General features: G+C 69.9%; 14 protein-coding genes across 14 annotated transcripts; 8 read left to right on the forward strand and 6 right to left on the reverse strand.

Annotated features, from left to right (window-relative positions):
• Positions 1-1340: 1340 nt before the first annotated feature.
• On the forward strand, positions 1341-1704 carry FA09DRAFT_332402 (hypothetical protein). The gene has a single exon (XM_025743440.1). It carries the CDS (start codon positions 1404-1406, stop codon positions 1590-1592), a length of 189 nt encoding a protein of 62 aa, XP_025595251.1. The 5' UTR covers positions 1341-1403; the 3' UTR covers positions 1593-1704.
• Positions 1705-2158: 454 nt separating this feature from the next.
• On the reverse strand, positions 2159-4341 carry FA09DRAFT_335453 (putative FUM1-fumarate hydratase; the record flags this gene model as incomplete). The annotated part of the gene is made up of 6 exons (XM_025743767.1): positions 2159-2307; positions 2366-3195; positions 3248-3438; positions 3633-3789; positions 4082-4164; positions 4219-4341. 6 exons carry the CDS (start codon positions 4339-4341, stop codon positions 2159-2161), a joined length of 1533 nt encoding a protein of 510 aa, XP_025595252.1.
• Positions 4342-4799: 458 nt separating this feature from the next.
• On the forward strand, positions 4800-5583 carry FA09DRAFT_332404 (hypothetical protein). Its single transcript, XM_025743441.1, has one exon. The coding sequence runs from the start codon at positions 4806-4808 to the stop codon at positions 5172-5174; it is 369 nt and encodes a 122-aa protein (XP_025595253.1). The 5' UTR covers positions 4800-4805; the 3' UTR covers positions 5175-5583.
• Positions 5584-5614: 31 nt separating this feature from the next.
• FA09DRAFT_335454 (t-SNARE) lies at positions 5615-7216 on the reverse strand (the record flags this gene model as incomplete). Its single annotated transcript, XM_025743768.1, has 7 exons — positions 5615-5656; positions 5713-5827; positions 5881-6002; positions 6053-6231; positions 6323-6398; positions 6456-6712; positions 7006-7216. The coding sequence occupies 7 exons, from the start codon at positions 7214-7216 to the stop codon at positions 5615-5617; spliced, it is 1002 nt and encodes a 333-aa protein (XP_025595254.1).
• A 295-nt stretch (positions 7217-7511) lies between these two features.
• FA09DRAFT_341449 (hypothetical protein) lies at positions 7512-9833 on the forward strand (the record flags this gene model as incomplete). The annotated part of the gene is made up of 2 exons (XM_025744451.1): positions 7512-8171; positions 8226-9833. The coding sequence occupies 2 exons, from the start codon at positions 7512-7514 to the stop codon at positions 9831-9833; spliced, it is 2268 nt and encodes a 755-aa protein (XP_025595255.1).
• Positions 9834-9886: 53 nt separating this feature from the next.
• FA09DRAFT_155933 (hypothetical protein) lies at positions 9887-12405 on the reverse strand. The gene is made up of 6 exons (XM_025739211.1): positions 12333-12405; positions 12152-12283; positions 10866-12101; positions 10647-10813; positions 10543-10593; positions 9887-10492 (listed from the first exon to the last, which is right to left on the reverse strand). The coding sequence occupies exons 2-6, from the start codon at positions 12192-12194 to the stop codon at positions 9941-9943; spliced, it is 2049 nt and encodes a 682-aa protein (XP_025595256.1). The 5' UTR covers positions 12195-12283; positions 12333-12405; the 3' UTR covers positions 9887-9940.
• Positions 12406-13297: 892 nt separating this feature from the next.
• On the forward strand, positions 13298-14759 carry FA09DRAFT_156039 (hypothetical protein). Its single transcript, XM_025739212.1, has 8 exons — positions 13298-13334; positions 13385-13402; positions 13579-13594; positions 13648-13791; positions 13843-13952; positions 14007-14072; positions 14123-14676; positions 14730-14759. The coding sequence occupies exons 1-7, from the start codon at positions 13330-13332 to the stop codon at positions 14337-14339; spliced, it is 576 nt and encodes a 191-aa protein (XP_025595257.1). The 5' UTR covers positions 13298-13329; the 3' UTR covers positions 14340-14676; positions 14730-14759.
• A 431-nt stretch (positions 14760-15190) lies between these two features.
• Positions 15191-15610, reverse strand: FA09DRAFT_290885 (hypothetical protein; the record flags this gene model as incomplete). The annotated part of the gene is made up of 1 exon (XM_025739967.1): positions 15191-15610. A coding segment is annotated over one exon (420 nt), but the record flags the coding sequence as incomplete, so codon positions are not given.
• A 965-nt stretch (positions 15611-16575) lies between these two features.
• On the forward strand, positions 16576-17863 carry FA09DRAFT_302130 (peroxisomal biogenesis factor 11; the record flags this gene model as incomplete). The annotated part of the gene is made up of 4 exons (XM_025740392.1): positions 16576-16623; positions 16679-16838; positions 17266-17405; positions 17474-17863. 4 exons carry the CDS (start codon positions 16576-16578, stop codon positions 17861-17863), a joined length of 738 nt encoding a protein of 245 aa, XP_025595259.1.
• A 503-nt stretch (positions 17864-18366) lies between these two features.
• FA09DRAFT_332408 (hypothetical protein) lies at positions 18367-19856 on the reverse strand. Its single transcript, XM_025743442.1, has 2 exons — positions 19565-19856; positions 18367-19514 (listed from the first exon to the last, which is right to left on the reverse strand). Exons 1-2 carry the CDS (start codon positions 19829-19831, stop codon positions 18387-18389), a joined length of 1395 nt encoding a protein of 464 aa, XP_025595260.1. The 5' UTR covers positions 19832-19856; the 3' UTR covers positions 18367-18386.
• Positions 19857-19984: 128 nt separating this feature from the next.
• Positions 19985-21386, forward strand: FA09DRAFT_332409 (putative methyltransferase). Its single transcript, XM_025743443.1, has 5 exons — positions 19985-20180; positions 20238-20832; positions 20900-20970; positions 21027-21217; positions 21285-21386. The coding sequence occupies exons 1-5, from the start codon at positions 20005-20007 to the stop codon at positions 21365-21367; spliced, it is 1116 nt and encodes a 371-aa protein (XP_025595261.1). The 5' UTR covers positions 19985-20004; the 3' UTR covers positions 21368-21386.
• A 14-nt stretch (positions 21387-21400) lies between these two features.
• On the reverse strand, positions 21401-23511 carry FA09DRAFT_363160 (putative COP9 signalosome complex subunit 2; the record flags this gene model as incomplete). The annotated part of the gene is made up of 11 exons (XM_025745557.1): positions 21401-21809; positions 21868-22001; positions 22057-22148; positions 22207-22363; positions 22416-22515; positions 22568-22702; positions 22753-22981; positions 23032-23154; positions 23208-23365; positions 23421-23447; positions 23497-23511. 11 exons carry the CDS (start codon positions 23509-23511, stop codon positions 21480-21482), a joined length of 1500 nt encoding a protein of 499 aa, XP_025595262.1. The 3' UTR covers positions 21401-21479.
• A 230-nt stretch (positions 23512-23741) lies between these two features.
• Positions 23742-25532, forward strand: FA09DRAFT_363161 (hypothetical protein; the record flags this gene model as incomplete). The annotated part of the gene is made up of 2 exons (XM_025745558.1): positions 23742-24454; positions 24505-25532. The coding sequence occupies 2 exons, from the start codon at positions 23742-23744 to the stop codon at positions 25163-25165; spliced, it is 1374 nt and encodes a 457-aa protein (XP_025595263.1). The 3' UTR covers positions 25166-25532.
• A 91-nt stretch (positions 25533-25623) lies between these two features.
• FA09DRAFT_323081 (Phosphotyrosyl phosphatase activator) lies at positions 25624-27404 on the forward strand (the record flags this gene model as incomplete). The annotated part of the gene is made up of 5 exons (XM_025741073.1): positions 25624-26001; positions 26224-26495; positions 26550-26749; positions 26800-26900; positions 26957-27404. 5 exons carry the CDS (start codon positions 25624-25626, stop codon positions 27377-27379), a joined length of 1374 nt encoding a protein of 457 aa, XP_025595264.1. The 3' UTR covers positions 27380-27404.
• Between the last annotated feature and the right edge of the window lie 160 nt (positions 27405-27564).

Genomic DNA, 27564 nt, shown 5'->3' on the forward strand with positions numbered 1-27564 from the left:
ACCCTAACCCTAACCCTAACCCTAACCCTAACCCTAACCCTAACCCTAACCCTAACCCTAACCCTAACCCTAACCCTAACCCTAACCCTAACCCTCTCCAGAAGCCTCCTACCTACAACGGAAAGAACAGGAAGGAGGCCCAGACGTTCATTGCGCACCTCAAGCACTATATCAACGGAAATCCGGAAACCTTCCTCACAGATGACACCAAGATCACATTTGCGGTGTCATATCTCCGCGATGCCGCCTTCAAGTGGGTGGAGCCTCATCTTCTCAAGGGCTCCAGCCCCCCACTCCATGACTTCCAGCTCTTCCTAAATGAGCTTCTGCGCAATCTGGGAGATCCGGACCGCACCAGGACCCTCACTAAGGAACTTCAGGCCCTCAAGCAAGTAGGATCTGCGGCGCACTACACCTCTCAGTTCTACCAGGTCTCTTCCTTCCTGGGATGGAATGATGAGGCTCTGCGCGGACAGTACTACACTGGCCTCAAGCCTGAGGTAAAGGATGCGCTTGCATACGCTTCAGAGGACCCTCAGACCCTCAAGGACCTCTCAGACCTTGCCATCAAGCTGGACAACCGCCTCTACGACCGCCGTATGAACAAGTCTGGCCCAAACAACCGGCACCAAGGTCCCCAGCAGACCCGGGAAGCAACTCTGCAGGCACCACAAGCTCCAACCTCTGATCCTACCCCTATGGATCTCGATTCTACGGCCACCCTGCGCAAGTTCAAGCCACTTACAGACGCAGAGAAGAGGTACAGACAGGAAAATCACCTCTGTCTCTACTGCGGCAACAAGGGACACAAGGCCAATCAGTGCCCTGCCAAGGCTCAGCACTCAGGAAGATAAAGAGGCCTGCCCTTCTGGCATATCTCAGGCCCCTCTCTGCACCAAGTCAACACAACCTGCCCAGAACAGCCTCTCCTCCAGCATCACTCCTGGACTCTACAGACAACCATCCCGCCTCATGGGTGTTGCAGGGCCTCTCAACCTGGACACCATCAACTGCTGCGCTGCAGGACAACTCCACCTGGACGCTGCCTCTTCCTATGCCTCTGGTGTTGCAGGACCTTTCAACCTGGACACCCTCTGCCATGGCTGCGCCGACAACTCCACCTAGACGCTGCCTTCCCCCTCTCTCAAGTGGTGTTGCAGGACCTCTCAACCTGGACACCCTCTGCCGCTGCGCCGCAGGACAATTCCACCTGGACGCAGCCTCCTGGATCCCAGCATCAGAGCTGGACCCTTCAAGCTCCCTGGTCAAGAGCTATCACCGGCGCTATCCTCACCGTCCAGGGCCCTAACCGCGCTCGTGGAACAAGCGCTTACACCCGGGGGTACTGTCATGAACCAAGCGGCAGATTGCCTACAGAACCCTCTGGAACCCTGCGTAACTCCATGGATCCTCAGAGAACCCTCTGGAACCCCATGGAACGTCCTAGAACTCTACAGAACCTGACAGAAGCGTACGGAACTGTGCAGAAGGTTACAGAACCTCACAGATCCGCCTGGAACATTCTACCAGGTTGCATCTGTTTCCACTACCTTCCATCCCCTTCCATGAGCTTCCCTCACAGAACACTGTAGAACCTGCGTTGCGTCTTCCCTGCTCTGCCCTCTAAGGTATATAAGGAGGGCCTCCCCCACTCCCACATGTAGATAGTCAGTTCTGATCTTGCATTGTCACACCCTCCTCTCCGGCAAGGGTCTAGGTTCTTGACTAGGCTTCCAGAGCTTACTCAGATCCTGCGTGGCTGCCTGCCAGACTCCTGTTGCCTTCCTCCTGGGCCTTGCCCACGTGACAAGTGCTATTGCTGACATATGCTCAGTTGTGACCTTCTTGGAGGTCTTCTCTGCGGGCTTTTTGCAGAAGCAAGACTCCAGTCAGAGCAGCACACTGAGCCAGGAGGTAGCGCGCTTTATTGCGCCAGCTGCTTGGCCTGGCCCTGGCCCCATTGGCATGGCTCCTGCCTTTGCACCTCAGCAGGAGGCGGCGCAGGGTCAATCCACCCCGCTCAGCAAGCCTGTATGCCTGACCTTACGCTGCGGTGCAAGACGGTCGCGCATGGCCCTCAACGCGGCAGTACGGCGCGCCCGCCAGCTCACGCCGCAGACAGCTCATCCAGGTGACGCAATCTATTATCCCTATCCCTCTACTGCTTCGGCGGCTCGTCGGGGCCGAGCATGAGCTCCGGGCGCACCTTCTCGTCGAACTCCTCGGGCGTGAGGAAGCCGAGCTTGACGGTGGCCTCCTTGAGCGTCGTGCCCTCCTTGTGCGCCGTCTTGGCGGCCTTGGCGACGTCTGCAGAAGGGGGTCAGCGCTCGCATCCACCGCACATCACCCGCATCGCGCCACTCACTGTCGTAGCCGAGGTGGCTGTTCAGGATCGTCGCGAGCATGAGCGACTCGTTGAGGATCTTCTTGATCGTGTCGCGGTTCGCCTCGATGCCCACGACGCAGTTCTTGGTGAAGCTGCGCGCGCCGTCGGCGAGCAGACGGATGCTCTGCAGCAGGTTCTTGACGAGCACGGGCTTGAAGACGTTGAGCTCGAACTGGCCGTACGAGCCGGCGATGCTGATCGTCGTGTTGTTGCCCATGACCTGGGCGGCGACCATCGTGAGCGCCTCGCACTGCGTCGGGTTGACCTTGCCGGGCATGATGCTGCTTCCCGGCTCGTTCTCGGGCAGGCTCAGCTCGCCGAGGCCGCAGCGCGGGCCCGAGCCGAGGTAGCGAATGTCGTTGGCAATCTTCATCAGCGACACGGCGACGGTGTTGAGCGCGCCGCTGGCCTCGACGATGGCGTCGTGCGCGGCGAGCGCCTCGAACTTGTTCGGCGCCGTCTCGAAGGGCACGCCCGTGAGCTCCGAGATCTTCTTGGCCACGGCAACGTCGAAGCCGGCGTACGTGTTGAGGCCCGTGCCGACGGCGGTGCCGCCCTGCGCGAGCATGCTGAGGCGCGGCAGCACGGCCTCGACGCGCGCAATGCCGTTGGCGACCTGCATCACGTAGCCGCTGAACTCCTGGCCGAGCGTGAGCGGCGTGGCGTCCTGCAGGTGCGTGCGGCCGATCTTGATGATGTCGTCAAACGACGCGCGCTTGGCGTCGAGCGCCTCGCGCAGCTCCTCGAGCGCCGGCAGCAGCGAGTTGCGGATCTGCAGCACCGAGGCGACGTGCATGGCCGTCGGGAAGCTGTGCGCAGCGTCAGCACCGGCGCTGGTGCTGCACCACCCGGCGCACTCACGTGTCGTTGCTGCTCTGGCTCATGTTGACGTGGTCGTTGGGGTGCACGGGCTTCTTGGAGCCGAGCTCGCCGCCGAGAATCTCAATGGCGCGGTTCGAGATGACCTCGTTGACGTTCATGTTCGTCTGCGTGCCGCTGCCCGTCTGGAAGACGACGAGCGGGAAGTGCGACTCGAGCTTGCCCGAGATGACCTGCCGGCGCGGCGTGAGCACAGCGTAGCTGCAGTCGGGGTCTACATTGGTGCGCCTCGCTGCCAGCTGGCACGCTCGCGGAGCCGCATCGCCAGCACCAAATCAACCGTCGAGGCACACCTACGCAGCCGCATCTGCCGAGGCGCACGCACAGCCCCTGCACACCGCCCTCAGCGCATGTCATTCTTACTCACCTCGTCGGCGGCCTGGCCAATGGCATCGGCGATCTTGGCGTCGAGGCCGTACGTCTGGTTCACAGCGGCGGCGGCCTTCTTGAGCACGCCGAACGCCTGGATGAGCGGCAGGGGCATGCGCTCCTGCGCGCCGCCAATGTCGAAGTTCTGCAGTGAGCTGCGGAGAGGTGTGAGCAGCTGGCGCGGCGGCAGCAGGCGAGAAAGGCAGCACGCTCCATGCCGCATCACGGCGCACAGGCCCGCAGCGCCCAAGCCGCAGGCGCTGCACAGCCTGGTGCCCCCGCGCGATCGCATCCGCCTCGCTATCCAGCTGCACACCAGCGCCCGTGTGCACCACTGACGCTGCACAGCCGCCCGCCAGCCGTCGGATACGATCTGCCTCCCAGCCACTCGCCGCACACTCCTCCGGCACACGCTGCATCGCCGCTCCTCGCCGTGCGCCGACTCACCGCTGCGTCTGTGCGCCCCAGTAGCGGTCGGCGGGCACCTGCAGGTCGCCGAACGTGTCGCGCTCGGCGCGGAACTTCTGGGCCTGCGCGCGTGGTGAGCAGCTGTGTGCGCGCGCGCACGAGGTGGAGGCACGCACCATGCTGGCAGAGAGGGAGAAGGCGCGGGTGCTGGCGGCGGCGGCGGGCGTCTGGAGGAGGCGGGTGAGCGGTGCTCGTGGTGGTGCGGAGGAGAGCGCAGCGCCGGCGGCCGCCCGTTGCATGCGGGGAGCGGTGTTGGACAGCGCGCGCCCACGGCGCATGCGCGGAGCAGGTCGGGTCGGAGCACGGCACCGGCGCCGTGCCGGCACCTAATGCTGCCAGCCCATCGCAGCAGCCACGCGCACTCACACGCAGCACCGACGCAGCGCGCAGAGAGGCACGGGCAGCGAGCATCGTCGAGGAGGTGCGGATAGGTTAGGGGAGGTGGTGGGTCAGGAAGAACGTCGTTGGGGGGCGCGGCGTCGGTCTCGGCGCTGCCGCGGCCTTTGCGCGCCTCGCCGTTGTTGGCGCAGCGCGCCGCCGGCGGCCGACGCGGCCCTGCATCTGAACCTCGCCCGCGCCCGACTCGCTCCGACCGGCCAGACGACCGCGAGCGACCGCACGTGACGCGCGCGCCCGCCCCGCGCCGCCTGTGTCAGCCGCGCTTGCTCCACATCGCGCCGCCTCCTCCCCACCACCACCCGCCATGTCGGCCACACAGCGCATCTTCCCGCTCCTCATCGCCGCCACCGTCGGCGTCGTGTCGGGCGCCTACGTCTTCGACCCGCTGCTGCGCCAGTACGTCGCCGAGCGCCCCGCCGTCGCATCGGCGGCGGGGCGCGAGGCCGACGCGCCGCCCGTGCTCACGCCCGAGGCGCTGGCCAAGCAGCAGCAGGCGCCGCCGCGCACCATCGCCGAGGAGGGCCGCGCCGAGCTGCGCGAGCTTGCCGAGAAGCTGCAGCGCAAGAGCGAGGGCGTCAAGGAGCGCGCACAGGCGCAGGCACCGGCCGCAGCACCAGCACAAGCAGCCGCGCAGCCGCAGCCCAACAGCGCCGCGCAGCAGAAGCTCGTCTGAGGCGTGGCGTCGTGATGGCGGAGCATGGGCCGGGAGAAGAGACGGGCCAGGGCTGCGCAAGCTACGGCCACGAAGCATGCCCAGCCGCCATGGAAGGATGCCGGGCGCAAGCAGCCACGCACGCCAGACGCTTTTCCGCCAGCAACGGCACATGCAGCGCCGGCACGTCGAGGTCTCGCAAGGCGCAGAACGCCACCATCAGCGGCGGTGTAGTCACACAACTTCTCGGCTCGCTCACACCAGCACCTGCAAGCGATACCCAACATGCATCACCTTCAGACGTGCAGTGCCGCTCGCGCTCGTCTTCAGCGCCAGCACCATGACTTGCGCACGACCAATAAGGGTATAATGACGTCTAATGCACCTGTTGTCCCGAGAGAGTGGAAGTCAGGCTGCAGGCGGAGTGAGGCGCGCGGTCTCGTGTAGCCTGCGGCGGGCGTCTAGCTGACGACAATGAAGAGCAGAAAGAAGACGATGAGGACCTGCAGTGAAGCACCTGTCAGCGACGCCCAGCTGTGCACTGCTCGCAGTGACTCACGCCAAAGATCTTGAGCATCAGCCAGCGGTTGCTCGAGACATTGGCAAAGTACTTGAGCAGCTCGCGCTGCGCGCCGTCGACATTCAGGCCGACCTCTTCGACGTCGGCATCTATCCTGCTCGCCTCGCATCAGCTCGTGCCACACATTGGCTCACACAGGTGCCTCACCGGGTGACGGTCTCGCCCTGCTCCTGCACCATGTGCGCCAGCTGCCCAAAGATCTGTCCCAGCTCCGAGATCGTCGACTCAATCGACTCGATGGCCGTGGAGCGTTGTTGCAGGTACGCATCCTGCTGCGCCATCAGCCAGTGCGCCACACAAGATTCTCGCTGGCACTCACGTTGCCGCCGCTCTCCATCAGCAGCATCTGGTCCTGCTGCTGGCCCATGTCCAGCGCCAGGAACTCGCCGCCGCCCTTGGCCTTTGGATCATACCCGTCGGCGCCCGCGAGCGCCGGGTCGAAGGCTGCCCTCCCGGCCGCCGCCTGCGCGCCGCCGTGCGGCTTGTAGAGCGGCGAGTCTGTCGGCAGGTTGCGCGCGCGCAGCACTGACGGGCGTCAGTGACATGAGCGATGCGGTCGCCGGCAGCACGACGCGGCACAGGCACGCACCGGAGTTCTGCCCGGGCGCCGGTGCGCCGCCGGAAAAGGCAAACTGCTCGCTGCGGTCGCGCGACGCCTTCATGTTCTGTGTGGAGCTGCTTAGCCGGGTGCCACAGCTGCTCACCACCTTCGCGCCACGCACCTTCGTCCGCACCTCGAGCACCTCCTGGAACGCACTCGTGGCGCCCGCCAGGCGGCTCTGCAGCAGCGTGACGACGTTGCCGCGGTGCTCCTCGGCGCGGTCGCGCTTCGCCGCGCCGGGCTTGGCCTTGGAGGCGAGGTGCAGCGTCTGCAGCTGCGAGAGCTGCCCGTTGATGCCGGCAATGTCGTGCTTGATGATGTACGTCAGCTCCGAGATCTCGACGGGCCGGTCGTCGAAGAGCGTCTTGCGCTTGGCCACTGTCGGCGGTGTGAGCGGTGTGGCCGACACAGGTGGGAGCCAATCGGGCGGCAGGAGCAGCCGCGAGCAGGCCAGCGGGTGCCGTGTTGTGGCATGCGCATGCGATGAGGAGCCCGGCCAGCGCTGTCAAAGAGGTGCGATGCTCCTCGAAGGGCTGCGGCCCACTGCGCCCTCCTCCGCAGCTGCCGTGCCCTTCGCTCATGACCCTCCGCCGCTGGCACTCGGCACCCATCGACATCGCCTCGCCGCGGCCTTCTGCCATTATGCTGCATCGCTTGGCCACCCAACTCACGCTGCGCCAGACGGCCGAGCTTGGCGCTCGTGTCTGCAATCTCGCGCGCGACGGCGCCGGCGCGCTTGGCGAACTCGCCGCGCGCGCCGGGCGTCTCGCGCGGCGCTTGCACGAGGCGCGAGCTGCTCGACGCGGCCACGTCGCCCTCGTGCGCCGAGAGGAGCGCGCGAAAGTCGGACGTGCGGTCGCGCAGGCGGGCGACGGCGGACATGGCGGCGAGGTGGGCGAGACGCGATGGGTGCGGGACGGATGACTGCTGGCGCGCGCGGAGTGTTGGTGACGTGGGCGGCGCAGCGGCGGGGCGGGGCGATGGGGCGACGCACGTGACAGCAAGCGTGGGAGCAGCGCGGCTGGTGCCGGCGGATCGGCGCGATCAGCGCCGGTCCCAATCTAATCAGATCTGGCGACGGCGCCATCGCGGCCGCAACCCCAAGACCATTCAGGCCTCTCGGTCCTGTGCGCCTTGAGCGGTGCTCGCTCGTCGCTCCTCTCCACCACCCATCAGCATGTCGCGCCTCGCACCCGCGCCCGCCGCGCCGCCGCGTCCACGCCTCCTGGCGCCGCGCCCCATCGCACCCGCGCCGCACGCAGCATCGTCGAGCCGCAGCGCCGGCGTGCGCAGCATCCAGCCGCGCCCGGCTGCCATCCGGCCGCGTCCACCCGTCCAGGAGCCGGGCAGCGCCGCAGCAGCGTCAGCGCCGGCACCGCAGCCTCGCACGCAGCCGCCGGCGTCGACGCCCGCTGCTTCAGGGGCACCCGCTGCACCGCGCACCCCTGCGGCCAGCACCTCTGCTGCGGCTCGCGCACCTGCTGCACCTGCTGCACCGCAGGCAGCTCAAGCTGCTACAGCATCTGGCACGCCGCAAGCTGCCGCACCAGCACCACCACGCTCAGCACGCGCCGCATCGCCCTCGCGCTCGGCGTCGCCCACGCGCGCCAGCTCCACGTCCGTCTCGCTGCACGACGAGCCGTCGGGCAGCAGCAGCGCCAGCAGCAGTGCCGGCAGCAGCAGGAGCAGCAGCGCCACCTCGCCTCCAGCAGCCGTGCCCGCCAACGCGCGCCCGCTCGTCGCCAGCGCCGCCAGCGCCGTGCAGCCGTCGCGCACCTGGGTGCTGCCGGCACGCGCCAAGCCCGGCCGCAAGCCGAGCGCCGAGGAGCCGCCGACGGTGAGTGCACACACACCCCTGCTCGCCAGTCGCACACTCACGTCCCATCGCCAGAAACGCAAGGCGCAGAACCGCGCGTCGCAGCGCGCCTTTCGCGAGCGCAAGCAGTCCTACCTCGCCGGCCTCGAGGCCAAGGTGGCCGCGTACGAGGCCGCCGGCGTCGAGGCGGCGACGGAGCTGCAGCGCGTGGCGCGCCGCATGAAGGAGGAGAATGCGGCGCTGCGCAGCGAGAATGCGGCGCTGCGGCTGCGCTGCGAGAAGCTGGACAAGGCGGCGGCGGCCGGCCGCTGCGTCGAGGGCCAGGGATGCAAGCGGCCGCTGCACGAGCAGCCGGCGCCGGCGCAGCCCGCTCCGCCGACGGCGACGACGGCCGTGGGCCCGAGTGTGCGTCTGCCCCGTCAGCCACGGCCGCCGCCGCCGGCTGCGGGCCTCAACATGCACCCGCACGCACCGCTGTCGCCGCCGTCGGCGCTGGCGCTGCACATCGACCGCGACTGCGGCATCTGCACGCAGGACACGCTCTGCCTCTGCCGCGGCGAGGTGCTCGACCTCACCGGCTCGCCCGAGCGGCACTCGCCCGAGCGGCACTCGCGCTCGTCGGTGTTGGCGATCAAGCAGGAGGAGGATGCGGCCGAGCAGCTGCCGGCACTCCGCCTCGAGTCGCTCCTCGCACCCGCAGCGCCAGCTGCACTTCTGGCACGCCGGGCGCCGAGCGGCAAGGCGCGCCTCTGGAGCGTCGTGCCGCCGCCGTCGCCCCACCGCACCGCCGGCGCCAAGCAGCCGCTGTGGCCGCTGCACGCCTCGTCGCCCGGGCCGCGCTTCACGCTGGCCGCCGGTGCGCCGGCGGCCGCCGTGTGCTCGGGCGACCCGTCGTCGTGCGGCGCGTGCGGCGCCGATCCGGCCCTGGCCGCCTTCTGCGAGGCCGTGTCGCGCGGCGCCGGGCAGGACGCAGCGGGCGCCACGTATCTCGACGCCGGCAACGCCGTGCCGCTGCGCCAGCGCCGAGTGCAGCCGGCAAAGAGGAGCGTGTGGTACACGGAGCCGCCGACGCGCCCCGCTGCGCCTCCAGCGCCGTCGCCGCGGTCGGCCGCTGCGCCCCAGCAAGCGAGCATTCCCGAGGCGTGGCGCATGCTGCGCTCGCACCCGTCCTTTCCCGCTTTCGAGGCCAGCAGCACCGGCGGCCTGACGCTCCTCGCCGACGTCGTGTCCGGGCGTGCGCCCGCCGCCATGCCCGCGCCGCCGCGCCCGCCGCTGCTGCGCCATCGCAGCTCGGTCTCGGCGCGCTATACCTACCAGCCGCTGCGCCGCGACAGGGACGCACAGCGCGAGAGCGTCGAGATCGAGCCGCAGACGCCGCCGCCGCAACAGCACGGCAGTGGTGCGGGCGGAGCAGAGACGCCCGGCCGGAAGCTCGTGGCGCTCGAGTCGCTCCAGGCGGCGAGTGCAGCGCGCGACGCTGGACTTCCCCCTGCGCCGCAAGAGGAGCCGCTCAGCGCCGACCGGGCGCACAAGCGGCGCCGGCTGGCGTACGTCGAGCAAACGCGCGTCGAGCAGGCACTCGCGCTGCTTGACGGGCGCATCGCGCGTCCCAGCGTCACGACGCCGACGTCGGAGGAGCGCACGGGCAGCGCCGCCTGCCCGTGCCCGTGGTCGCGCACCTAGGCGCCGCACTGTATACTAGCACCCTGTGAACGACACCTGTACATCAGCCGAGTAGATTAGTCTAGGTGGTGTGCGTGACTCGACATGTGTGCGAAGCGGCACGGCGCTCAGGCGGCGTGCGCATCGGCCAGGCGCTGCAGGGCCGCGAGCGAGCGCCGCAGGATGATGGCGCCGCCGCCGCTGAGGCGCGTCACCGCTGGCCCGTCCACCGTGCCCGTCTCCTCCTGCTCGCCCTCCTCCTCCGCAGCGCTGCCACGCGCATCGACGCCGGCCAGCAGCTTCTGCGCGCGCTCGATGACGCGCCGGAGGCGCGACGGGTGCGTGGCGTCGCCGTAGTAGAAGTAGGCCAGCTCCGTCTCGAGGCCCTGCACCGGATGCTCAAGGGCACGCCGGACGAATGCGCGGCTGGAGAGACGGGTGAGCAAGCTGCACGGCACGTGCGCACGACATACGCACGAGAGGATGTAGCTCTTCTCGTTGTACAGCCGGCTGTTAAGTTCCGCCTCGTCTGTGCCGGCCGTGCGCTCCAGGCTCGGCTCTGTGAAGTATGGCTTCGTGACGAGGACGAGCGCCTGGATGCTGACGAAGAGCTGCAGCAGGCTGCTCTTGGATGGGTTCCACGACTCGCTGCTCTTCTCGCCGGCCCAGGTCCCGAGCAGCTGCCGAGGCCGTCAGCACAGCGCAGCGAGAGAATGACGGCGATACGCACGCTCAGGCAGACCTTGCCGTCGTGATAGAGATTCGGCGAGATGCGGTCACCCTGGCGCAGCATCGAGTCAGCGAAGCACCGCCCTTGACCATGCGCATACGCACGCTTGTCCAGCTGTGGTAGTGCGCAACGGGCGGCGAGTGCGGGTAGTCGGCCTTGAGGGAGAAGTCGACTAGGATAGGGGCGTCTTCATACGGCGTGCCCTCGCTGCCGATGATGAGGACGCGCAGCAGGTCCTGCCGGTCCTCGTAGCTGCGCACCAGGATCGAGTCTGGCAAGGAGGTCAATCGCGTGCACAACGCAAGTCACACCGCTGCACGCACCAGGCAGGCTGTTCTGCAGGATCTTGAACTCCTTCTGCAGGCGCGAGAAGAAGGCCTTCTTCGGCGCCTCGACCTTCTCCTTCAGAAAGGCGTGGTCCGCAGGCGCCTCCTCGAGAATGGCAAAGCGCTCCCACCGCGCATCCGACGGCATTGAGGCGCCCGCTGCTTGCGGCACCGAGGCGAGCGCAGGTGTGAAAGCCGGCACGGCAGACGTAGAAGCCTGCGGCTCGCTCGGCACGGCCGAGGTGCTGGCCTCAGCAACGGCTGGCTGCGCGGCCTCGGGCTCGGGAGCCGGCGGTTCAGCGGCAGCCGGCGCCGCCCTTGGCTGCACCTCTTCATCGACCAGCTCGTCCTCCTCATCGACGTCCATGTCCTCCCACGTGTCGCCCTCCTCGGGCTCGACCTCCTCGCCGTCCTCGGTCGTCCACATGACATCCTCCTCGCTGTCCGTCTCGAACTCTGAGCTCTCGTCGTCGCCCCAGCCGCCGTCGTCGCCCTCGAAGCCGTCGACCAGCAGGCTCAGGTGCTCGTACTTCTCCTCGACGCTGCTGCCGTCGGGCAGCCGGATCTGCACGAGGCCGGCGGGCGAGATGCCGGTGACGGAGCCGTACCAGTCGATGCCCTCGCTCGGCGCCGCCGGCAGGACGAGCGGGCACTCCTTGTCGAAGCGCTGCGCGTACGCCATGCCCAGGTGACTCATCTCTGCGCGCAGCTCCTCGTCCTCGGGCATCTCCTCGAGCTCGCCGAGGCGCGGCAGCGCCGGTGGCAGCACGCCCGTGGGCCGCGAGGCGATGAGCACCGTGTCGCCGCGGTGCAGGCCAAACGCCGCCGTCTCGGGCCCGTGCACGTCGAGCTCGAGCACGGGCACGGCCTCGGTCGTGTCGCTGCCGTAGATGCGCAGCACGGCGGTGCGCTCGCGCGCGTCCATGCTCTGCACGACGCCCACGCGCTCGCTGGCCGCGCCGCCGTCGTCGGCGTCGGCGTCGGGGCGGTGCAGCACAAAGTCGCCCGGCCACACGTCGTGCTCGTCGAGGTTGAGGTGCGGCACGAGCGACGTCGACTCCTCGACGCTGCTGCTGCCGTCCTGCCAGAGCACGGAGACGGATGACGACGTCGAGACGACATTCATGGCGCCGACGGCGACGCGCGCGCCGTCGGGCCCGTGCTGCGTCTCCTCGAGGCCGTACTGCGCGGCGAGCTCGGGCGTCTTGAAGATGACCTTGTCGCCGACAGCGTCTGTGGCATGCGTCAGTAGTGCACCAGGGAGAAGCTGCGGCGCCACTCACGCGCGTGCTCGGAGAAGGAGCGCACGAGCGTCAGCTCCGTCATGTCGGCGTCCCAGAAGCGCTTCGGGCGCGGGCGCGCGTCCTGCTCGGCCGGCTCGAGGCGCTGCGAGAGCGCGAGCCAGTTGACGGCAACTGCAGCGGGTGTCAGCCAGGGCGGCGGGTCGCAGCACGCGCCACGCACTGAGCGTCTGCTTGACGGAGAGCACCGTGTTGGTGACACGCTCCGGCGGCGCACGGCGCGAGAAGAGGGCGCTCCAGCCCGATGCCGCATTGGCCGCCTCCTGCTGCGTGTCAGCCGTTGCGGCCACACGCCGCACGCGCCACTCACGTCGCCGCTCTCCTGCTTCTCGCCGACGCTGAGGCGCGAGCCGACGTCGCAGACGCGCACGAGGTCTGCGGACACGGAGCTCTGCACGATGCCCTCCTCGAAGACCTCCTCGACGACGCCGACCCAGCCGGCGCGCGCGTGCACGACGTGGTCGCCGACGAGGACGCGCAGCGCGTTGGCGACGTGCGCCGCGGGCACGGCGGCGACGCGCTGGCCGCTGAGGACGTGTGCGAGCTGCAGCGTCATGGCGACGTCGGTGACGATGCCGGTGCTGCCGGTGCTGGTGCTAGTGCTGGCGCTGTCGCTGCTGCCCGCCTCGCCGCTGCGCCGCGCCACGTCGCCGACCTGGAAGGCGCGGTCCCACAGCTGCAGCTGCTCCTGGCGCACAATCTCGCGCGTCGCCGACGGGTACCACGCCACGCCCAGCTCGCCGTCGCGCAGCGCGCGGTCGATGCCGGCGGCGTCGACGCCGGGCGCCGGCGGCAGCGCCTCGGCCTCGTCGTGCCAGCAGCGCACGACGACGCCGCGCTCGCCGGGCGCGCCGGCGGGCAGGCCGGCGAGCTGCGAGGGCGAGGGCGCGGCGTCGGCGCAGCGCACCACGACGTCCTCGTGGAAGAGGCGGGGTGCGGCAGGCGCGGTGCGCGGCATGATTGCTGGTGGTGGTGTGGAGTGGAGAGAGGCGAGCGAGAGGAGCGAAGTGGCTGAGGCGGCCTGGCTGGCTGGGCGGCGCACGTGACCGCGCTGCATGCCGCCTGCTCCCGCATGGCTCGGGCGTCTCGCTTCCCGCCTCCTGCCTTCTGCCCACCTCCACCTCACTCCAACACGATGGACGACGACGCCTTCGACCTCTATGCCGTGCGTCGCCCGCGCCGCACGCGCCGCACAGCCACTCACGCCCGCCGCAGGACGCCGACCTCTACTCGGCCGAGCGCCGCGCCTCCGACGCCGACGACGACGAGCGCGCCGCCTCGGACAGCGGCGCAGCGGGCGCACCCGAGGCGGCCGCTGCGCCGTTCCTGCCGCCGGCGCCGGCAGTGAAGCAGGAGCAGGGCGCGGCCAGCGCGGCGCCGGCGGCCGGAGCGGGCGCCAAGCGCGGGCGCGACGACGACGACGAGGTGAGGCGCGCTGCCGGCCGCCGCCAGTGCCGGGCGCTGATGTGCGCCTGCAGAAGCCGCCGTACGACGCCTTCTCCGCCGCAGGCAGCAGCAGCACCGCCGAGGCGCCGCCTGCCGCCCGTGCCGCGCTTGCCGGGCGGCCAAAGGTGACGGACCCGAGCATCCAGAACGCGCTGTACATCGGCGAGCTCGACTGGGTGCGTGGCCTGGCGGGCACGCGTGTGTGCGCACGCTGACGGCGCGATCAGTGGGTCACCGACGACGAGCTGCGCCAGATCGCCGAGCGCGAGGTCGGCGCGCAGGTCGCGCTCGCCGACATTACCTTCTCCGAGCACAAGGTCAACGGCAAGAGCAAGGGGTGCGTGGCATGTGCTCTCTGGCCGCATGTATGCGCTCACACGGCAACCTGCAGCGTGGCGTGGATTGAGCTGGGCGACGAGGACGAGGCGCGGCGGCTGAAGGGCTGGTTCGACGAGAAGTGAGTCGGTCTGCCGCCGTGCGCTCGCTGCAGCTGCTCATTGCGCGCAGCGACTTCCACCACAAGCGCGCCCTCGTCACGCTCAGCACGTCGGCGCACGGCAACCCGTTCCGCACGCTGCCCAAGGGTGCGTCGCGCGTGTCTCTGCCGCTGCGTCTCTGCGCTCACTCTCCACGCAGACCCGCCGGCACGCGACGGAGCACGCAGCGGTGGCGCCCGCGGCGGGCCCGGCGGCTCGAGCAGCGGCATGCGCGACCGCGGACGTGATGGCGGGCGCGACGGCCGCGACCGCGCCGGTGGCAGCAACGGCGCAGCACCGCCGCCATTCGCGCCGCCCATCCGGCTGGGCGGGGCCAACGGCATGCCGCCAATGATGCTCGGCATGCCGATGCTGCCTGGCGCGGGCGCTCCGGGCGCACCTCCACCTGGCGGCGCCGGGCGCGGCTTCCCGCCGCAGGGCATGGGCTACATGGGCTATCCGCAGCAGGGCAGCCGCGGCGGCGGAGGCGGGAGAGGCGGGTATGGACGTGGCGGCGGCGGCGGCGGCGGAGGCAGGAATGGCGCACCGCCGCCGCAGCAGGGCGGCATGGGCGCCGGACACTTTGTGAGTCTGCCGCGTCTGGTGGGGACCTACGCGGCGCTGACGCTACACCGCAGAACCCGCAGTTCTTCGGCATGGGCATGCCGATGATGCCGGGCATGATGGGCATGCCGCAGATGGGCGGCATGATGGGCTTCCCGGGCGCGGCGCCGCCACAGGGACAGCAGTCATCGCAGGGCCAGATGGGGCAGCAGCAGCAGGGCGGCGGCGACGAGCGGGAACGGAAACGCGGACGCATGGACGACTAGGGCGCGCAAATGAGCTACTTATTAGCAGTGGCAGGCATGGCATTGGCAGCTCAGCTCGCCAGCTTGACGGCGTTGGAGCCACTGGCGGCCCAGCGCGGCACCTTGGTCGCTGCCGCTCCGCCGCGCCCGCCGCCTCGGCCGCCGCGTGCGCCTCCTCGGCCGCGCGAGGAGGCGTCGCCGCGCCCCCACTGCGCCTCGCCCTCGCCGTCGGGGCGCACGCGCTTGGCGGCCGGCTCGGCGGCGGCGGCCTTCTCGGCGGCCTCGCGGCCCTTCTCCTTGCGCTTCTCCTCGGCAGGCTTGACGTACTTCTCGTGCAGCTTGCCGCGCTCCTTTTCGAGCTGCGCGTTCTTGCTCGCGATCTTGCCGCGGCGCGCGCCGCTCTGCCCGCCGCCGCCGGCGGTGAGCTCGACGTTGATGGTGCGCCCCTCGAGGAGCGTGTGGTGGAACTGCAGCGCGCGCTGCAGGTTGCCGGCGCTGGCAAACTCGACGAACGCGCAGCCGCGCGAGCGCGACGCACCCGGGTCGGCGGCCTTGCCCTTGGCGATGCTCTTCTGCTTGCTCTTCGACAGCGCCTTGGCCGCCTCGGGGTCGACGCGCGTCGTGAGGAGGCGCACGCTGGGCGTCTCGTTGCAGCGCGTGGCAAAGTGCGCGGCGAGCGTCTTGGCGGTGGTGGTGAAGGCCATGTTGCCTGCGCAGCGGGTCAGCCACAGGGAGCGTGCGATCAGAGCAGCTGCACGCACCGACAAAGACGATGAAGCGCTTCTTGCCCTCGTCGGCCGCCTTGGGCGCGGCCGTGGCGTCGGCGGCGGGCGCCACCTCCTCGGCGGCCACCTCGCCGTCGGCGCCAAACGTCGTCTTGCGCTTCGTCGCCGGCGCCTCGTTGGCCGCGCGCTTGCGTTTCCGGCTCGGTGCGGCGGCGGTGGACTCCACATCTGCGGCGGCCGGGGCAGGCGCAAGGCCGGCGGCGGCGAGCGCCCGCAGCGCCTTCTTCTTCAGCGGCTTGGCCGGTGCGGCGGCGGCGGCGCTGCTGCTGCCCGACGGCGCGTCTGCCTCGGCCTCCACGGCCGGCGCCTTGCTCTTCTTTGTGCGCACCGGCGCCGCCTCGCCAGCCGCTGCCTCGTCGGCCGGCGCCTTGCTCTTCTTGGTGCGCGCCGGCGCTGCACCATCGGCCGCTACCTCCTCGGCGGGCGCCTTGCCCTTGCCCTTGGCCGCCGCCGGCACGGGCGCCTGGTCGGCGGGCACGTCGGGCTCGGGCACGTCGCCGCCGTCGGGCACGTCGCGGCGGCCGCGCTCGTCGTCGGCGGGCGGCGGGGCGCGCGCACCGCCGGCCTTGGCCTTGAAGGCGGCGGCCTTGCGAGCCTTCTTCGATGCGCCGGCGGGAGCGGCGGCGGGCGGCATGGTGTGTGTGGGATGTGGTGGAGCAGAGGCAGGAACCACGAAATGCCGGCGCCGCGCCGCCGACGCGCCGCCAAAAAAGCGTGGGAAGGCGCGACTCCGGCCATCGGGCAGCGGGCGGCGCGCCTTGGGCTTTCAGCGTGCGAAGCGGGCGACGCGGCCGCCGCCGGCCCACGCCGATGCCGGGCCGTTGGCGTGCGATACGGGCAGCACGGCCGCACCCGGCCTCCCACCACCACCCCCCGCACCCTCGCCCAGCATGTCCGCCCTGCAGCAGCTCGTGCTGCACCCGTACCTCTCCAATGTGGTGCGTGTGTTGCAGCGCATACACGCTGCTCTGCACTGGCTTACACTCTCCACAGCTGCGCTTCTGGGCCACGACCGTCGGCCGCGACAAGACGTACCGCGCCGTGCAGTATGCCGCGCGCTTCCTGGCGTGGTACGAGTACCGCAAGGGCGCCAGCAAGGAGACCGTCGCACGCCTCACGGCGCTCAAGAGCAACCTCGGCCTCAGCCGCAAGCGTGAGTGGCGCGCGGCAGGCGTGCAGCGCGGCGGCGAGAGGGCCAGGGCGCAGCGCGGCGGCGGCAGTGGAGGGCGCGGCGGCGGTGGAGAGTGCGATGCGGTGTGAGGGGACAGGGGCGAGACAGCGAGCGCAGTCGCGACAGCTGCAGCAGGCATGGGTGCAGCGAGAGGTAGGCAGAGCGGTAGCAGCAGGACAGCGAGCTGGTCCGCAGCAGAAGCGTCGGCCATCGCCGCAGTGAACGCATCATTGGCAGGCGGTAGCGGACCGGCGCCTCACAGAATCGCACCGGCGCCGCCGTCTCGGCCGTGCTTTGCTGCGCATGTGCCGCATCGGTCGTGCACTGCACCGCTCGGCTGCTCGACACTGCATGGCGCTCCTGCTGTGCTTCACATGCCTCCACGACACATGCTGACACGGCCGCCCAGTGATGCGCGTGGGCAAGTTCCTCGAGCACGCGCAGAGCGCCCTCAAGGCCACCGCCATCCAGGATCCCGTCGTGGCGTACACGGCCGTCGGCCGGCAGCTGGGCTACATGTGCTACCTGACGCTCGACATGCTGCAGTGGGTGCGTGCGGCGTGTGTGGGACAGACATACCCGCGGCATCCTCAGGGCTTACCACCCACACCCCACAGGTGCACGGCTCCAAGGCCTACCAGTTCGCGCCCGACACGGCGGCACGCATCAGCAAGAACGCGGCGCGCTTCTGGCTCACCGGCCTCTCCTTCTCGCTCGTGTCGAGCGCGTACAAGACGTACGCGCTGCGCACGCGCGCCGCCCACGCCGGCCGGCCGCGCGCCACGGCCGAGAAGGAGGCCGCACGCCGCGCCGAGCTGGCGCAGATCCGCACCGAGCAGGCCGCCGTGCGCTGGCAGGCCACGCAGGACGCGCTCGACTGGCTCATCCCCGCCACGGGCGCCGGCGTGCTCGACCTCGACGAGGGCGTGCTGGGTCTGGCCGGTTTCGCGACCAGTCTCATGGGTGCGCGCAGCCAGTGGCAGGCCGTGCACGGCGCCAAGAAGTGAGGCGCGAGGGTACAGAGCTCCTCCCTGCAGACGCAATCACGATTCATACATGCGACACCCGATGGCATTAGTCGAAGACGATCTTCTTCGCCTTGATGGCGCCCTTTGCCGCCTGCGCCGCGAGCTCCTTCTGCTTCTGCTTGGCGATCCACGACGGGTGCATCTGCTCCTGCTTGGCGGCCGCCGGCGGCGCGCTGCGCGGCGGCGGCCGTGGCGCCAAATGCTGCTGCGGGCGAGGCGGCCGCGCCGGCGGCACCGTGGGCCGCGGCGGTGCCGGCTTGGAGTTGGCCACGCCGCCGCCCCAGCCGCCGTCGACACGGCCGGGCGCCAGGAAGGGCGCCGGCCGCTTGCGCGCGCCCGACGCATCGCGCGTCGCCGGCGTGGTGGGGTCGTAGACGCGCGTGGCGGCGCGCGCCTCCTTCTCGCGCAGCTTGACGTGATTGGCGGCGCGGCCGTACTTCTTCTCCCAGATGCTGTAGTGTCCGCGTGTCAGCTATGCACCCCTCGCTCCAACCACGGCCACTCACGCGCGCCGCTCGCGCTGTCCGCGCCTGTTCTTGCGCTCGACCTTCTTGCCGTCCTTGCCGCGCTCCTCGGCGTCCTCGTCGATCTCGCTCAGCTCGCCCTCGCTGCCGCTGAAGTCGTCGCCGTCCTTGCCGAGGCGCAGCCCGCGGCCGCTGACGAAGCCGCTCGAGAGCGACGGCAGGAACGTGCTGCTGCCGACCGTGAGCGGCTCCATCTCTGCGCCCGCCTTCTCCTTGCCCTTCTTCGCCGCCTTGCCGGCCTTGGCGCTGGCGGCCGGCGAGGCGCTGCGCTTGCGCTTCTTGGGCTCTGCCGCTGCCGCAGAGGCCGCCTGCCGCGCCGCTGGCCGCGCCGAGCCTTCGGCCTCGCTGCTCGCCGCGCTGTCCGCACTCTCCTCCTCGTCGGATGCGCCGCCGAGCATGGCGTCGAAGCGGCTCAGGTCGCCGAGCGCCGCGACGCGCCGCGCCGCCTCGGCCTCGTCGACGTCGCTCTCGCCGTCCTGCGACTGCTCGTCCTCGGAGCCGGATGCCTCGTCCTCGACCTCTTCGTCGCCCTCGTCCTCCTCGCCGGACCACTCGCGCTCGAGCAGGCCGGCCTCGCCGAGCGGCACGAAGCCCGGCGCGGCGCGCGGCGGCGGCGGCGCCTGCTCTTTGCCCTTGCCCTTGTCCCCGCGCGGCTCGCTCGGCGCCGCAGCCGCAGCCTTGGGCGGCGCGCGCACCTCGTCGGGCCGCACAAGGGCACGCAGCGCGTCGACGGCGTGCAGCACGTCGTCGGCGAGGCCCTTGTTGCTCAGCAAGCGCGCCTCGACCTTGCCGGCGGCGCCCGTGGCTGCAGCAGCGGCGCCCGCAGCGGCGAGCGCCTCGTGCGCCTCGATGTGGCGCAGCAGCGGGAACTCGGCAGCGTCGGGCGCGGTGCCGCGCGGCAGCAGCTTGGCCTTGACGAGCTTGGAGCGCAGCGCGCGCGCGGCCAGCGGCTCGGGCAGCAGCGCCTTGAGCGCCGCCAGCTCGTCTTCGGCAGCGCGCGCCTCGGCGCTCCCGGCGGCGAGCGGCTTGAGGCGCTTGATCTGGCGCTGCAGCTCGTGCGTGCGGGCGCGGCGCACGGCGGCGGCGACGGTGCGGAAGAGGTGGTGCTGGGCAGCATGTGAGCCGAGTGAGCAGGAGCGAGGTGCGGCGCACTCACGAGCTTCGTGCCGAGCTTGCGGTCCGCTTGCTGCGCGCGCCGCTCTCTGTCTGCGTCAGCCTGCGCCTGTGCGGCCTCGTCGTCGTCTTCGTCCTCTTCGTCGTCGTCGCCCGCCTGCTCTGCGTCCGAGAGCGAGCGTGTGGACGCAGGTGCGGCGGCGAGCTCTGCATCGCTGTCGGCGCTGCTGCTGCTGCTCGAGCTGCCAGAGCTGCTGCCGCTGCTGCTGCTGGCCGCCTGTGGCGCGGCGACGGGCGCGGTGCGAGGCATGGTGCGAGGTGAGGGAATGGCGGTGGGAAGAACGGCGGCGGCGCACTGATTCGACTTTTGGCTCGCAGCTTTTTGCCCGCTGCCGCATGAGAGACGCGCGCGCGACTTTTGCCCTCCCGAGTGCCCTGCCGCGCCTGGCCTGCTTTCCGCCCGCCATCCCCACACACTCCGCCATGTCGACGCACATCCGCAAGCGCAAGGGCGGCGCACCCTCGGCGCCCGAGGAGGGCCAGTCGCACCCCAACGCCTTCGCCTTCACCGGCGCGCTCGGCGCCATCGTCGTGCCGCAGAAGCGCTGGTACCGCCAGCGCGCGCACGCCAACCCGTTTGCCGACCACGACCTCGTCTAGTGCGTGTGCCAGCGAGCAGCGCGTGCGAGGTCGCATGGCTGATGCGCCACACTCAGCCCGCGGGCGCCGCAGTACATGGACTGGCACCCGCACTACCCGCAGCTCGTGCCGGCCGCCGCCGCCTCGTCCGCGGCGGCGCCGCGCGTCGAGTTCCTCGACATTGGCTGCGGCTTCGGCGGCCTGCTCTTCCAGCTCGCGCCGCACTTTCCGACCACTCTCATGCTCGGCCTCGAGATTCGCGTGCAGGTCACGGCGTACGTGCACGACAAGATCTGGGCGCTGCGTCTGGCACACCGCAGGGCACAGGCGGCCAAGAGGGGCGAGGTGGAGGATGCACCGGCGGGCGAGGGGGTGCAGGGAGAGGGCGGCGATGTGACGGCAGCGCAGGGAGAGGGAAACGGCGATGCAGCTGCGCAGCAGCCCAGCGCCGGTCCTTCTTCGCCAGCGCAGCGGCCAGCGAAGCGCGCAAAGGGCGCAAAGGGCGCGCCCGTCGAGCCGGCCGACGACGACGAGCTGTCGGAGGAGGACGAGCGGGAGATGAATGCGCAGCTTGTGCGCGGCGCCGGCGACGTGCCGGGCGGCTACGAGAACATCAGTGTGCTGCGCAGCAACGCCATGAAGTTCCTGCCCAACTTCTTCGAGCGCGGCCAGGTGAGCGCTGCCGCCATGTCGGCGCACGCCTGTCGTCGACGCTGATGCGCTGGCATGACCCCTGCAGTTGACAAAGATGTTCTTCCTGCATCCGGATCCGCACTTCAAGCGCATCAAGCACAAGGCGCGCATCATCTCGTGCGTCTGCGTTGCCCAGACCTGCCGCGCGCCTCGCTCACGCCACTACTCCCCAGTCAGACGCTGCTGGCCGAATACGCGTACGTACTGCGGCCCGGCGGCATCGTGTACACCATCACCGACGTGCATGACCTGCACGTCTGGATGGTCGGGCATCTCGATGCGCATCCGCTCTTCGAGCGCATTCCCGACGCGGAGCTCGTCGATGATCCGTGTGTGGCTGCAGTGTGGGGCGCCACTGAGGAAGGTAAGGCGGGGCCCGCGACGGCTCGCTCGCAGGTGCAGTGGCTGACTCACAGCACTGCCGGCCACAGGCAAGAAGGTCGTGCGCAACAAGGGCGACAAGTGGTTCCAGGCGTACCGGCGGCTGCCCGATCCGCAATGCGACGAGGCCTGAGGCCGTGCTCAGCCAGATGCGACGCAGTGTGGTGTGATGATGTGTGGTATGGTGATTGCCTTCGAGCCCGACAGAGAGAGAGAGATGACAAAGCGCGCGGATGGGTGTTCCTTCACCGCACGCGCTGAACAGGCCCGCCACGTCCTCCCATGCCACCTCCCATGCCCAGCGCAGCAGCTCCCACCACTCCGCCTCCGCCAACTCCCGCCGCCTGCTTCTCCTCCAGCATGTCGCCTAGCCGCTGCACCTGGTTCGTCCAGCGCGTCAGAGCCGCATACCGGCGCGCACTGAGCGTCTTGCCCGCGTCTGCGCCCGCGCCTGCACCCGTGCGCGGCAGCAGAGTGAGCTGCGCGCGCACGCCGTCGATGCGTCCCGAGACGCGACCGTCGAGAATCAAGGCCATGAGCAGCTCCTCGACCTCCGCGCGTGGGATGTTCAGATGCTGCACGGGGCGCATCGTCAGCGTGGACGCAGTCGCGGCTCGAGCGCAGCGCACGCACCCGCGCCAGGAAGGAGAGCTCGACGCGCGTATAGGGACGCACGAGGTCGATGAGGTACTGCGTGCGCAGGCCCTTGAGCACCTCGTCGATGTGTGCACGGATGAAAGGGTCGTCCATGATCGTCGCACGGTTCTCTGACAGGGAGCGTGAGCTGAAAGGCTCATGGCGGCGCCTAAACGCCCGACTCACCGCGCAGGATCTTCTCTGCCTCGTGCACCTCTCGCCGTTGGTACGCGGCTACCAGGTTGGTCATAGCGACGATCTGTGGGTCGTTCTTGTACCTGCGTGCGCGTCCCATGTCAGCACTGCCCTCGCTTCCTCTCGCTCGCGTCTACGCACGACTTGGTCTCCTGGCTGTCGAACGGGTTGATGTCGGAGCCCATGAGCATGTGTGCAAGCACGAGGTACTTGAGCACGGTGATGCGCTGCGCGCTGCCGGCCTCGTCGTAGGAGAGAAAGGACTGGAAGAAGTCGATCTGCGCCAGCGCCCACTCCTCTGCAGCAGCGTCAGCCGATGCCACTGCCACGCGCGCCATACGGGCACGCACTCTCGGCCATGTGCATCTTGCCGCCACACTCGCGGATCACGCCCATGATGCGCGGGTGCGGGATGGCGCTCTTGACGCTGAGTGTGGCGTCGTACGTCTCCTGCAGCGCGTGTCAGCTCCTTTGCGCACCCAGATCAGCCCATGCGCCGCACCTTGAGCTTGCGGAAGTCCTTGATCTCGTCGTACATCTGGATCTCAATGGCAAACACCTCGAGCAGCACGGTGCCGCGGCTGCCGTCGCTGTCGCCGGCGGCGTCCTCGCAGTGGGCGCGCAGGCCCTTGAGCGTCTGCCTCGCGTGTCAGCAGACGCACGGCGAGGCCGGCACAGCACACGCACCTTGCCCAGGCGGCCCCACTCCTTGCGCGCCAGCCACAGGCGCGCCAGCTTCAGGTCCGTCTTGATGCTCAGGCGCTCGTTCTTGGTGCTCTCGAGCGCCGTCTTTGTCACCTCGTAGAAGCGCTCCATGACGGAGAGGTCGAGCGTGGCGGCGGACGTGCTCGCGGCCGGCGCATCGACCGACGTGGCGGCCGAGACGTAGTCGAGGATGTTGTTGATCGACTTTTCGCTGCGGCGGCAAGCTCAGCAGGGGGCAGACCAGCCACACATGCCACGCACGAGTAGTTGCGCGTCACGGCGCTCTTCGTGTAGCCGAGGAGCTCCTCGTACGTGACGAGGGCGTCGGCGTGGCGGCCGCGCGCGAAGTTGAGCTTGGTGCTCTGCTTGAGCGCCTTGAAGCCCCTGTGCTCGCACGTGTCAGCGCGGCCCTGCACATGCCCCGGCGCGGCCCGCACCAGTCGCCCTTGGGACTCTCGGCGTCGACGAGGCGGCGCCACTCGGCCAGCGCCGCCTCGGGCTCGTCGCGCTTCTTGGACTTGGCGTTGTAGTACGTGTTCTCGACGTCGGCGTCGTCGGCCTCGGCGTCGTCGGACTCGTAGTCGAAGTCGTAGTCCTGCGGGCGTGGGCGTGAGTGCGGTGCTGCGGTGCGGGGCCGCAACACAACGCACCTCGTCGGCGGCATCGTCCATGAGGAACTGCCGGCGGCGTCAGCCCCAGCCAAGGTTGTCTGGCCGCGCGACGCACCTCATCGTCGGACATGCTGGGCAGAATGCCGCAGTGGTGTGTGCGCTGCGGTGCGGGGCGAGGGAGGATGAGGAGACGAGGCAGGAGTGGAGGCGAGTCGCGTGCCGCCAGTTGTATTCGGCGCACGCCGCGCAATACAAACGCAGCGCTGCACGGACCAGCGACTACAGCGGCGCGGCGCTTTCCCACGCGCCAGTTTTGTACTCGGCGCTTCCCGCTGCTCCTCCATCCTAGATCCCGCCTCGATGCCCTCGGCCTTCAAGCGCCGCCTGCCCGCGGCCGCTGCGGCGCGTGCGGCAGCCGCAGCGTCGGTGCCAGCCACAGCCGCAGCGGACGGCGGCGCCGCCGCGGCCTCAGCGCCGCCACGCAGCTCCTTCCCCTCGGGCCACGCCATCCTCGACGCTCTGCTGCCGCAGGGCGGCCCCGTGCGCCTGCTGCTGCCGGCGCCGCATCTCGGCCACGCGCGCCCACTCGAGGCGCACGAGCTGCCCGCTGCTCACACCGCCGCCGCGCACGCCTCCTCGCTGGCGCTGCTCGGCGCCGGACGGGCCCTGGCGGATGCTGAGCGCGTCCTCGTCGTGGCGCCGCAGATCGCCGAGGCGCGCTCGTGGGCAGCACGGATACCGGCACCGGCACCGGCCGCGAGTGGCAGCAGCTCAACCGCGTCTACTCCAGTCGCTTCTGGCTCTACGACGCCAGCCGCGGCGCTCGCCAAGGCCGCCAGCGACGAGAGCAGCCTGGGCAGTGCGGCGCGCTATGCGCATCTCGTGCCGCAGCTCGCGGCCCGCGGCGTGCCGAGTGCAGGCAGCGGCGGCGAGGCTCTGCTCGATCTCGCACGCACGCTCGGTGTAGAGCGTGCGCAGCAGCTCGAGGCGCAGGGCGCGCTGCGTTGTGCAGCACTGGGAGAGGGCAGCAGCGAGGTGGACGCCGTGCGTGTGCTGCGTGAGGTGCAGAAGGAGTGAGTGCTACCTCAGCGCAGTGGCCGAATTCACACTGACGCCGCCTCAGCGGTCCTGTGCACGCTGTGCTGCTTCACGCAGGCGCCGCACTCGACAGCCGTGCCCTCTTCCGGCGGCTGCTGAGCCTGCGCGCGGCGCTGCACGCTTCATCAAGCCTCACACTGCTCCTTTCGCCGCACTGGCTGGCACAGTGCACGCCTCCTGCGCTTTCTCGGCTGTTAAGTCTCTCTGACTCGGGGCTCTGCCTCTCCGTCTTTGCCTCGCCGCTAGCCGAGGCGTTCCCCGCGTACAGCGGTGCGCTTCGCTGCGCCGTGCAGCGCGCACCGCCGGGTCGGCTCGTGTGCAGTGCGCCGCCCGAACTGGGCTACCGCGCACGGCGGCGGGGCATAGGCATCGGCCTGCTGCACCTCGACGTTGGCGGCGGCGTCGGTGAGCGCCGCACCAAGCCCGCCCCGACGGGCGACGACATCGAGGAGGCGGGCAGCAGCCTGGCGCGCAAGGGCGTGCCGCATGCCCATGCGCACGAGCATGCAGCGCCGCACGAGGACAAGCATGCACATACAGCGGACCCGCAGCCAATACCGCAGCCACCGCCCCCTGAGGCTGCGCCGAAGCTGACAGGCCTGGCGGCGCTGCGGGCGCGAGGTGCTCAGAAGCGGGCAGAGGCAGCGGCAGCAGCAGCTGCCGCAGCTCAACACAGCAATACATGACACCTCGGGGACCATTCAGGCTCTGCCTCTGGCGGAATGTGTGCTGCACCTGCCTGCGTAGAGGTGCAAGGTCTGCGGCCTGGCGGCGGCAGAGTATGCCGCCACTTTGAGGGCGTTGCGCTCAGTCTGGCTCGCTGCGGCGACGTGGCCATCGTGTCTGACACTGCCTGTGAACCGTGCACGCAACCCTGACTGGCCTTCGTGGGGCGCGGGTGGAGCGGTCTCGCCCTGAGCTGCGAGAGCATGCGCGCCAGTCCTATGGCGCTTGAAAATGTGCCAGTCGAGGCGCGTGGCCTGCTCTCCGGTGTCTTGCAGCAGGGCTACTCGTTCGGCTGGGAGGCCGCGCGCGTGGGAACACGAGGACCCGAGCGGCGCTGCGGGCAGCGCACTGGCAGAGCCAGAGCGACATCGGCGAGGGCGCCGCCTCTTGCCGCACACCACCATCTCCGATCAGCAGCATGAGCACCTCACAGCTGCCGCCCGCACCCGTGCTCGCGGCCGCCGCTGCGTCTGCCGCCGAGCAGCCGCGCGCCGCGCTCGACGCCCTCGCCGCCAAGCTGCGTGCGCCGCGCTCCGCTCCCTCGGCGCCCGACCCGCGCACGCAGCCCCTCGCCACACGCACCGTCACGCCGCCCGCCTCGCCGCCGCCGGCACCCGCGGCGCCGGCAGAGACGGTGCCGGCGCGCTTTGTGCCCGCCAGGAAGCGCATCGTCTCGCCAAAGCAGCTGCAGCGCTGGGAGCACAGCGACGCCTGCCGCGAGCTGCTGGCGTGGATCACCGCGTGCAACGAGGCAGTCGTGGGGCGCTCGCTGCGCGACGACGTCGAGACGAGCAAGGTGCGTGCGGTATCCAGATGGCGTGCGAGGGCCGCTGGGACAGCGCGGCGCGGTGTGTAGAGGCGGCGAAGGGCCCGAGAGGCGCAGTCGCAACAGGACGTAGGCGCAGCGATGGCTCGGACTGTCGCCTGGTGGACTAGGGCGTGCAGCGGTTACTGCCCCCCTCAGGCATGGCCCTACACACCAGACACCTGGAGAGCCCGTGCTGACGCCCTTGCCTAGGCCGTCGAGGCGCTGCTTCTCATTCTCGACCGAGTCCGCGAGCTCGTGCTGGCCACGCCCGCCGACAGCTCGTCGTCGTCACGCTTCGGCAACCCGGCCTTCCGCACGCTGCACTCCAAGCTTGGCGAGGCCAGCGGCACGCTGCATGCGCTCATCCCCGACCTGCCGACGGCGGCCGTGGAGGAGATTGGCGTGTACTTCTGCGAGAGCTGGGGCAACGCCACGCGCATCGACTATGGCAGCGGCATGGAGCTCAACTTTGCGACGTGGCTGTGCGTGCGAAGTGCCTCGTGATGGCCGGCTGCCTGCTGACATGCAACCCACAGCTTCTGCCTGACGAAGCTCGGCATCCTTTCGCTCGAGCGCGACGCGCCAGCCGTCGTGCTGCGGGTCTTTTGGCGCTACGTCGAGGTGATGCGCCTGATCCAGAGCACGTACTGGCTCGAGCCGGCTGGCTCGCACGGTGTGTGGGGCCTCGACGACTATCACTTTCTGCCGTTCCTTTGGGGCAGTGCGCAGCTGAAGGGTGCGTGTGGTCGCGCGCGGGTGCTGCATCTGGGCTGACATCTGCGGCAGACCACAAGCACCTGCGCCCCAAGTGCATCCACGACGCCGAGATCGTCGAGGAGTTTGCGCCCGACTACATGTACCTGGCCTGCATCCGCTTCATCAACAGCGTGCGTCGCAGAAGATACGCTCTTGCAGCTAGGCAGCGCTGACACGGCCCGCACAGATCAAGACGGCGTCGCTGCGCTGGCACTCGCCGATGCTCGACGACATCAGCGGCGTGCGCGCCTGGCGCAAGGTCAACGAGGGCATGCTGAAGATGTACCGCGCCGAGGTGCTGCTCAAGCTGCCCATCGCGCAGCACATCTTCTTTGGCTCGCTGCTCGCCTTCCCACCGCCGGCCGCTGGCGAGGCAGAAGACGAACAGGCCGGAGAGGAGGATGCACACGGCCACGTGCATCCGCATGCCGCCAAGCACGGCACGGGAGAGGGCCAGGCGGCGGGCTGGGGCGACTGCTGCGGCATCCCCATCCCCTCGGTCTTTGCTGCCGCCGAGGAGGAGCGGCGGCGTGCTGCTGGCTCACGCGACGTGGCGGTGCCGGGTGCAAGCGTGCCGGGAGGTGCTGTGCGGCGTGTGCCGTTCGACTGAGCGAATGCATGACTGAAACGCTGTCAAGTGAGCGCCCTGCGGGAGAGCGCAAGGCGGCTGAGTGGCAGAGCGCGGCAGCTGCACAGCAAACAGGCTGGCGCCCAGATACGCGCGCAAAGGAGCCGAGACGCCTACGACCTGGCCGTCTGTGGACTGCGAGGCTGCCGGCCGAGGAGCTGTGAGAG

The sequence above is a fragment of the Tilletiopsis washingtonensis genome (genome assembly GCF_003144115.1).
Source record: "Tilletiopsis washingtonensis strain MCA 4186 unplaced genomic scaffold FA09scaffold_25, whole genome shotgun sequence".
In the NCBI taxonomy this organism is placed as follows: Eukaryota; Fungi; Basidiomycota; class Exobasidiomycetes; order Entylomatales; genus Tilletiopsis; species Tilletiopsis washingtonensis.